Below are 10,101 nucleotides of genomic sequence, written 5' to 3'. Positions count from 1 at the left end.
ATTAACGTCTCTCACAGCGTGGACGAAAGGGGGAATACTGAAGTTGGAAGAAAAACTAAAGGAATCATATAATACACAAGTGAGTTTGTGGGCTTGGATTCTAAGTAATAAATTATATACTTTGTGAAATAATGTGACATCTGCATTCTATGCATCTTTATTGTTCAACTATTTTTAATCTTGTTTATTGACGGAACATTTTGCTGAGGACTGACAACACGCATCTGTGTTAGGAACTCCGGGGTACCAGGTACACCACTTGTTCTTGGCCCATTGTCCTTGCAAGTTTTGTTTGCCGAATTGATGGATAGCAATCGTCTAACTTCCATATTCGGTTAGTATGTTTATTAACAAAATTAAATCGCAGCCCTATTAAACAAGCATCAGCCAAACACAATATAACAAGGATACAATGAGGCAAGTTAAGGCAACGAACAATCCTTTACGTGATGAATTGCCTTGCCTCCTAACCGCCCTACCTTCATTGGTTAAATAGATTTTTTACTGTTGGCCAAATAACATACATTCACAAATTTAGTTCATTCACTGACATGTGCCAGTGCTGGTCCTTCGAACGTTAAATATTGTCAGAATTAATTTCGGTAAACTCAATTGACCAAGACCAAATGCTTAAGTTTAAGTTCATTAAACAATTTAACACTGGATGGACCAATTCTAAATTAATTAAATATTGCAATAATAAATATCCCGCCCCCCCCCCCCCCCGTGTGGAGTTGTGTAAACAAGCCTGCGATGCAGGCCACAGAAGGTCAGATAAATTAAATAAATAATGACTACTCATATAACACCACAAATATCACTGACACCCAAGTTCCACTAAAAATTTTGTATTTTATTTTATATTATAAGTTTATAGTTCGTATAGCTTATAGTTTATAGTTCGGGTGCTCTCTTCCTCTTATGTAAATGTGTTCCATTTTACAACATGTATTTCGTTTGTTTTCTATATTTAAAATACATTATTGTTCATTTAGTTTCATTGTATACATATACAATATACATATACATATAAACTAAATTCATTGTATTTAAGTTAGTAAACGGTCTACGTTTACGACTTACAATCTAGGATCCCGGGTTCGATCCCCGAGTGGGATGGGAATGGTTGGTTCCGTTTCCTTTGGTCTAACCCCGCCGTTCACCTAGCAGTAAAATAGGTATCCGGGTGTCAGGCAACTGTTGTGGGTTGCATCCTGGGCAAGGTCAGTAGTGGACCTCGGGGACAAGCTTCCTGTCCCTGACATCGGGAATGGAAATATAAAATACACTACCCCCAAAATTGGTATTTGGTTAAGATTAATCTCACTGGTGATTACTTAAAAATTTAGACTCTTATAGTTACATTCTGCTCATTTTACTACATGTAAATATGTATATATGTGTGTGTGTGTAAATTTGTATATATGTGCGTGGTGTTAATGCTGGCGAATATATTGTTTTTGGGGCAACATGGCTGATATACTACACAGTACATTATTATTCATGTCATAACATTTTCCATCGTGAAAGCTCAATGTGACAAGACATCGTTGCTATGCACCTCATCCAAATAAGGTTACCTAAGCCAGAGCAATGACCCATGAGGCTTGATTACGGTGAGTGAGCGTTTAGCGTCCGGTGTATTAGGCTGTAGCCAGGCCGTGTTGGGTGTAAATACTGCACACATTACAATGTCCAGGTTCTTGTGTTTTAAGTTCATTTATCATCACAGAGTTTTTGTTCTGTTTGTGATGAGTTTTTTAATATTTTGTTGGCGTTTGATAATATCAGAGATTGAATTCTTCATCGTCCTGATAATGTAGGCTTTAATATGTTTAGATTCCCTTTGGAAGCAGTAACATTATAGGCTGAGAAAATATTGAGTTGATGTATTGGGAGCTAACTTGCATACCTAGAATCCCCCTGGCAAACGCACTTATTTCATTACTCTTAGTTATTAAGCTCTGAAACTTAGCGAGGAACTGGAACCACTCATACTTTTGAAATTTCACTATGTGCATCTGTAATATTGTTTTTATATAACCTTGTTCTCGATTTTTTCTTTCAACGAAATATAACATTTGTACAATTATAGTTATTTTGTATATAAAAGTTGATATTTTATTTTGTTTTATGAGTCTGCACAAGTGGAGCTGATTGGTGGAACAATTTGTCGTGGGCTACCAATCAATACTTCAGAAATCAGTATCACGAGAGAGAAAGTAGTGTGGCTGACCAATCAGCGCTGCAGGAATATAAGTTATTGTATTACACTTATATAGCCAAAACGGCTACTCGGAGATCCTTGAAATTAATGTCGATATTTGGTAACAATTTAACGTAGATGGCCTACTAGCCACGATCTACGCCAAATCCATTTGTCATTGTAAGAACAGGTAGCCATGTGTTCCAGGAATCAGTTCAACAGCTTCCTATGCTTCTACTTCCTCGTCATTATAACTTGTGGGACTGCGGACTAGGTAACCCAAGACGAATATAGTTCATATACAAATTAGAGTGTAAGATAAATGCTGCAGGGATACTATTATTATTATTTACGTGCTTGATTATTAAGTGACTTGTTGGCAAAACTACATTGCTCTATGTCTCGCGTTAGATTTAGGCCATCAGGAGGGCCACAATGTCCAGAGTGGACCACGATGGTCACTGGCCAGAGTGGACCACGATGGTCATTGGCCAGAGTGAGTCACAATGATCCCAGATTTGAAACATGGATGCCACTTTGGGTATCAAGAGAAAAAACTATTAATCTGGCCAAAGCCACAGTGGACCCCTGGACCAAGATTCATCAAACATTTGTGTAACAACTTACGAAACCTGTACATCTTTTCTTGATCATGGCAGCTTTGTTTACATTTATTAAACAGTTAACAAGGTTCGAAACTTCACAACCCCAGGTTATTATTGTTATATACACCCTAGTAGTGCCTCGGAGCTCATAAACTCTTTAATAAGTGTAAACAGAGTCGCCATGATTGTTGAAACATGCGCAGGTTTCGAAAGTGGTTGTGTAAATGGTTAAGGAGTGTGGGCCCAGGACTCCGTCTGTCATAACAGGCCATCACCGGCGCCAGTGTATAACTGGCTAGTTGTATAGTATTTGTAATTGAAACCAATATATATATATGAATAATAATTTTTGTAATTTAAGAGAAGTTTAATTATCCTCTCTGGTAATGAAATGTAAAAAAGAAAATAATAAACGTATGTCTACCTTTCCAAAATGTTCTGGATAATATATATTAGTTTAGTCGCTGATAGTGACAGGGATATCTACCTCTTCCCCCTCCCCCCCACCCCATCTCTTCCACCTATTTAACCCCTTTCTCCACATTCTCCCTTTTCCCCCTTTCCTGCCCCACTCCCACCTTTCCCTCTCATCTTCCCCATTTCTCCTTCTCATCACCCTCCCCCTCTCCCAACCCTCTCTTCCATCCTCAAACTATCAGACATTTTCTTTTACATTTAGAGTATATACAAGAGATACCCGGCTGCTCCCGGGTCATTCCTCCCCCCCCCCCCTTCTTTGCACCCTTTCCTCCCTCTTCTCCAAGCGTCTGGCCTCCGACTTTAGACAAACATCTTCTCTTGTAGTACAGATATATTTTTTATATATTAATTTTTTATTTATTTTTTGCGGCAGGTTTCCTGTTTCAGTCCAGCCAGAGTTGTAATAATTTGCATACATTTGTGTGGAATAAAGCTTTGGAATCTGAAGTAATGACGTTAGTGCTTTCACCTCGGCCGATGAGTCGAACCATTACAAACAGAAATTGCATTTGGTTACAAAAATTCCACTGTTTTGCCGTTTATAGCTGGCTGTCTCAAGCTCACGCGCCCCCTCCCCCTACTCCCTCTTCTCTCTCTGCGTCCCTGCCTCCTCTCTTTCTCTCTCTTCTCTTCCCCTTTCTCTTGACCCCCCATTCTTCCCCAATCCTTTTCCAGTCCTATCCTCACCTTGTGGAGAGGAAAGATAGTACGGCTGAGGAAGAAGAGCTAGTGAAGCTCTTGGTACTGGGAGAAGAGAGAGTGAAGCAGTGGGTTCTGGGATAAGAGACAATGAAGCTGTGTGTACTGGGAAAAAGATAGTGAACTATGGTTACTGTGATATGTGATGTGGTGCTAATATAAAACTGATTATATATGATGAGAAGGTGGGAAGAGGTGATGAAATTACGATTCAGTAAAGGCAGGAAATGTTGGATGGTGATGCTACCAGTGGAGATGTGATGGTGATGTATCACTACTTCTCTTCTCTTTGCACCATCACTATCCGTACCCTTCCCCACAGCGTAAGAAGATCGTCACAAAATACCATTAAATTACTTGAGGCTCGTATGTCTCGCGGCTGGACGTGTAATGGTTCTTTCTCCCCAGTTGAAATGTTGACAATTTAGCCGACAATTACGGACGGATTTGGTGAATGGTTCACCGTTGTTGTTCACAGTCACTGTAAACATTGAAAATATATTGTCAATTGCTATTCTAAACATTTTTATAAATACAACAGGACCAACTAGCAATACGTATCACTCTGAACAAAAAGTCAATTATTCTAATATTTATCATATGTTGTGTTTTGAATACCCTCAGAAAGATAGTTTTTAAAATAGTTTTGTGTCATTCTGCGCAACGCATCAGGTGGGATCTGTCCTAAACTTTCTTCCTAAAGTGCTTAATATATTTTATCCTTATCCACCCCACTGGTCTGTTGGCCATAACGCTCCACAGAATATAATATATTATAGCATATTTATGTATAGCTAATAACTATTGATCTCTTTGGGTATATTATAAATTATTCAGAATAACCGCATGATCCCTCTATACACACATGCCCCCTTCTGTTTTGTTATTGTGAGGCGTGCAAGCCCCAGGATCGGGTTTACCTCATCTCTTTGGCAACAATTACTCTATTTTTGCAACGACGGAAGTGCATGCGGACTACGTGCAAGGTTCTTTATTCCTGTTATCATATAAGTCATCCAGTTCGTGTTGTAGAACGAATGAGGAAAGCATAAGACGGCTGATTACAAGGTAAAAATGGAGTTTTGTTTCAATTGATAAGGTCATTCATTACCAGTATACCTCTTATTAGTAATGGATAATTTTGTATGTCTAGCTGTTCTAGTACTAAACAGGAATCAATGGATGTGGAATTAGCATCAGATTCAAGTAAGTTTATAAAGATCAAAAATACATTCCAAAAAGTATAGTGTAGCTTAGGCTATTTCTGCCCTCCTCTATTTCAGGTCCCTCATTGGGCTCACAAATCCCCACAATACACAAATAATAATTTAAAATACGTTATAAACACATTTACAACTATGCACTAGTAATCACATAGTACATATTACAAAATATATTACAAGACTGTTTAGTATTACCCTCTTGGGGAAAAGTGTTTTAACCTAAGAATTCTTCCATACTAATATTATCACACATTCAAACAATTTGATGTGGTACACAGCTACAAATTTCTTAGTTTCTATAAGGAACAAGCAATTTATACTGTAATAGATATTGATCTAACGTGTGAGCTTACCATACTACATAATTTACATTATTTATACTCTAAATTTAATCTTATATACACTGAGTCCTTCCATGTAGACTTTCCGCTACCACATGGGAAGGACGAATTCGTGTTTATTATTGCGTAATTCTTATGTCTTACTGCTATCCAACATTAACGGCTTCTTGGCTTTTTTCTATATCCTCTTGAATCAGCTTAATTCTTTTCTTTATTTGTTTCAAAGTTGTTTGACATATAAAATCGATAAGAGTTTTTCCCGTGGATCACTTTGCTGTTTCATTATCTGTCTCATTTAACAGTATTCATACATGTGAAGGGATCCATTATAAATCTTACTGTACAACCACTCTTCATTAGTTGCTTAAAATTCTCTCTACACTCGTCCACATTATGCTGATATTCTGGTCTTGTACCATTCCTCTACTATCAATTAACAAAACTGGCATCTTAACTACTTTTAACTCCTTTAGAAGTTTGGAATTCAGACTGTGTTGAAGAGACAGTGTCAGTTAAGCGAAGTCTAAAAACATTATATGTGATGCCGATGTTAGTGTACTTCCTAACGAAGACGCTCATTAATCCAGCCGCCAAACTTCCTATCTATATAAATAAAAATGGAAATGTTCGTTTGTTCAAAAGCGCTAATCTCCGAAAGTTCTTCACCGATTGCTTGCTTCGAAATTTTCACACAACGTTCCATTCGCATCCGAGTGGGTTTTTATATACATACTATATAGATGTCACGTCTGTGATGGGAAAAAACTTTTTTTTTTAACTGTGTTTTTCATGTGTTTTTCATGTGAGTGAAATCTTTGAAACCTCTTTACCGATTGCTTTGAAATTTTGACTCAACGTTCCATTCGAATACCCGCATGTTTTTATATACCTACTATATAGATGCAACACCTGTGACAGGTAAAAACATTTTTTTTTAAACAGTGCCATCTGTTGCTCGCAAGAGCAACACATGCTATACTAAATATGTTACGATTCCATTTCAATGTTATTTTCATTTGAAGTACTGGGTGAAAGCATATATAGAATTGGGGATCGTACAGAACGTGAGTGAAGCACTTGTTCCAGAAGTGTTCAAACGTCATCAGTTGTGAGTCGTGTGTAAACCGTTTTTCATTCATAAACAGTGGATTTGGCCTTTGTTTATGAGGATGGGCTGCTCACAGCTGACGACGTTCGAACTTTTTTAACGATGCTTCGCTGACAATCTATATTCGAAGCACTTTTCAAATACAAATAATCGCCAACAGAACCTAAACACCAAACCTAACCTAATCTATGCGTAACTATACATTGAACCTTTTTGTAATAATATTAATTTACATATCAGGACAAGCTTTTTTAAAACGCAATATGCTAAAACACTAGAAGACGAAGAGACGACGAAGTTTCGGTTCGTCCTGAACCATTATCAAGTCGATTGTGGCCTAGTAATCATATCTCCAGTCATGTTAAAATAAATTTATGAATGAGTCTTGTGGGAGATAAAGGGATGGAGGACACAGCCGCACCTTTAAACGAGCCCAAACGATCCTGACCTGAGAACAGGATATTTCATTAACAGGGGGTGGGGGGGGGGGGCAGCTGGATTAACGAACATTTAGCCAATGTATTGACGATATGCAAGAAAAATCAATAGAACAACAAAATAAGCAGTTATAAAGGGGGGGGGGGAGACTCTTGCTAGGCTTTTAGAAAAACGGAAGACTTCCTTGAGGAAAGTAAACTTTATGTAGCCAGTAAAACAAGTAAGGGGGTCCTTTATGGTTAAAGTTAGACTTAATGGGATATAAACTGGTCAATGAAACTGGCCGGTGGTTCAGACAAATCAAATTAGTGAAGAGACCATCGTTTTCCTTGGTATATACAGCCCAACGCTTACAGCATTTGTGTTACCAGCACTCTGACCCACTACACCTCTAGCCGAATGGGGGACAGTTGGAGATGTTAGAGTACAGTTGATGTTAGAGTACAGCTGGAGATGCTAGAGTACAGCTGGAGATGCTAGAGTACAGCTGGAGATGCTAGAGTACAGTTGGAGATGCTAGAGTACAGTTGGAGATGCTAGATTACATCTGGAGATGCTAGAGTACAGCTGGAGATGCTAGAGCAAAGTTGGAGATGCTAGAGTACAGCTGGAGATGCTAGAGTACAGCTGGAGATGCTAGAGTACAGTTGGAGATGCTAGAGTACAGCTGGAGATGCTAGAGTACAGCTGGAGATGCTAGAGCACAGTTGGAGATGCTAGAGTACAGCTGGAGATGCTAGAGTACAGCTGGAGATCCTAGAGCACAGCTGGAGATGCTAGAGTACAGCTGGAGATGCTAGAGTACAGCTGGTGGTGCTAGAGTACAGGTGGAGATGCATGACAGGTATTATTTCTCAACTCCTCCCAGGGAGACCAACTGACTCTAGTAGTCAGAAACTTGCTCCTGTGAGCGAAATAAAAGGTGACCTGAAAATGATTTGATAAAAAATAACCAGTAACAGAACCATAGATCCAAATTTGCCTTCGGAAACCGCCAAATTGATTAGGAAAAACTATTTTTTCCGAAATGCTTCAAATTTCTTACTGAAATCTGTAAATGTGTTACGGAAAGCTATAAATTTACCTATGCAAAGCTACAATTTTTTTATGGAAAGCTCATAATTTGTTTGGGATAGCTCCAAAAATTGCTAGTTCCAATAACAGATAATCTTTTTCGATGCAAATTTATTGGAGCTAGCTCCAATAAAATGTTAATCCAATAAAAAATAGAGCTCAAAATTTCTTATGAAAAGTTCCAAGTTTTTTTTTATTTAAAATTCCAAATTTATTACCGAACACTCAAAATTTTTTAAGCGAAGGTCCAAATTTGCTTACCGAAACAATCCGATTTGTCATGGAAACTCCAAATGTTTTTCACAGAGCTCTAAATTTATTATGTAAAGCTCAAAATTTGCTTATGGATGTAAGTACTAATATTTTCTGGTACTTTAGATGTTTACAACAGGGCGTAGGTACTAATATCTCGCAATAAGAAGTAGGCGCTAAGGTGTTCACAGCAGGGCAGGACGTGGTCACTAAGATGTTCAGAGCTAGACGTAAGAACTAAGATGCTCACAACTAGACGTAGCCACTAGGAGGTTTATAACAAGACGTAGGCACTAAGATGCTCACACGAGGACACACTAAAACATTCCCAGCAACACTAACCACTAAGTTTCTAGTATTGATATGTTAGAAAAGTTTTTAAAGTACATACACTGCTAGTTCCCTCAAATTTTTATATTTCTTAAAAATTCAATATTTTTTTTTACTCGAGACAATTACTTAAATAAAATGCTAGCTTTTTTTGTGGGTGTTTTTTTCATCTTGAATTGAAAATGAATTTTTCAATTCAAGCACCTTCATTTTTTCATCATTCAAAATGAATTGAATGATGAATTTTTCATCTTGAATGTCCTTGAATTAATAAAAGACTGAGGACAGCTACATAAAAGCGCATATTGAATCAATGAATTAAATATTTAGACTATAACAACAAGCGCACTGGGACAGATGAGCGAGGCTTTGGATAAGCTCGGAAGGCTTGACACCGACACAACATTGATCTAACTCTACTCCTATGGGATTTAAATGGTTCAAGGATGCTAAAGTACAATTAAGGGAATGTATTTAGTGAGTTTATACTGTTAGGCTAATAAACATTAGCAATTATACAAATGAAATCACATTAGCACGAAACTATGACTTTTTTTCCACCTCGACTTTGATGGATATATAATATACGTTATTGTTGATTATATATTTTTAACATCAAGAATAAGTAACTTTGAAGTGTGCACAGCCCATTTTTCAAAATTTTTTAGTATTGTTTGCAACTATTGATGCAACGTACAAAATGGACTGTTTTATCGAACTTGCAGTACGCTAGGACTGTATTTTTTTTCAGTTATTTTGGTAATTTATAAAACAAATATAGGCATATATGCCTGGAGACCGTTCAGGCTTGTTCGCGTTTGTGTTCCTCACGTGTGCCCCAAAGAATGAGGTGATTTGATAAAATACCATGCCCAAGATTACCAACAGAGTGCCGGCGGGGGGATGGGGAATTAGCCTCGGCTACCATCCTCTTTTGTCCGGTCGTGTTGGTCGAGTGGTTAAGGAATCCTCTACATCAGATACATTGCTTCTGGCAGTATGGGTTCGAGTCACTTCTGGGGTGTGAGTTTTCAGTTACATATATATATATATATATATATATATATATATATATATATATATATATATATATATATATATAGTAGATACAAATTGAATTGAGTTGTGTTATATTAAACTTTGGTGGCACTAACTGCATGATACATTGTTCTTTTTATATGAAATAATCTTAGGATTTCTGAAAACATGATGAATATGAGTTGATTATTTTTTAAAGAACGGCTATTGTCGATTGTTTTTAACTGAAATAATAATATGCAAAATATAATTAAAGCAATGTGGTCATTAACTTGTGTAATCTGAATGCTCACCATAATTTCACCAT

At 37.4% G+C, this 10,101-nt stretch overlaps 1 protein-coding gene across 1 annotated transcript in view; it reads left to right on the top strand.

Annotated features, from left to right (window-relative positions):
• Positions 1-72, top strand: part of LOC138358129 (uncharacterized protein PF3D7_1120000-like) — a 1,133-nt gene extending 1,061 nt beyond the window's left edge. Inside the window, exon 2 of the mRNA XM_069315632.1 lies at positions 1-72. This exon is cut by the window's left edge and continues 877 nt beyond it. Within this exon, the coding sequence (XP_069171733.1) occupies positions 1-72 (72 nt within the window).
• Positions 73-10,101: the final 10,029 nt, after the last annotated feature.

This window comes from Procambarus clarkii, chromosome 82 (genome assembly GCF_040958095.1).
Source record: "Procambarus clarkii isolate CNS0578487 chromosome 82, FALCON_Pclarkii_2.0, whole genome shotgun sequence".
In the NCBI taxonomy this organism is placed as follows: Eukaryota; Metazoa; Arthropoda; class Malacostraca; order Decapoda; family Cambaridae; genus Procambarus; species Procambarus clarkii.
The sequence above is the reverse complement of the archived record's forward strand: the minus strand, read 5'-3'. Positions and strand labels throughout refer to the sequence as shown.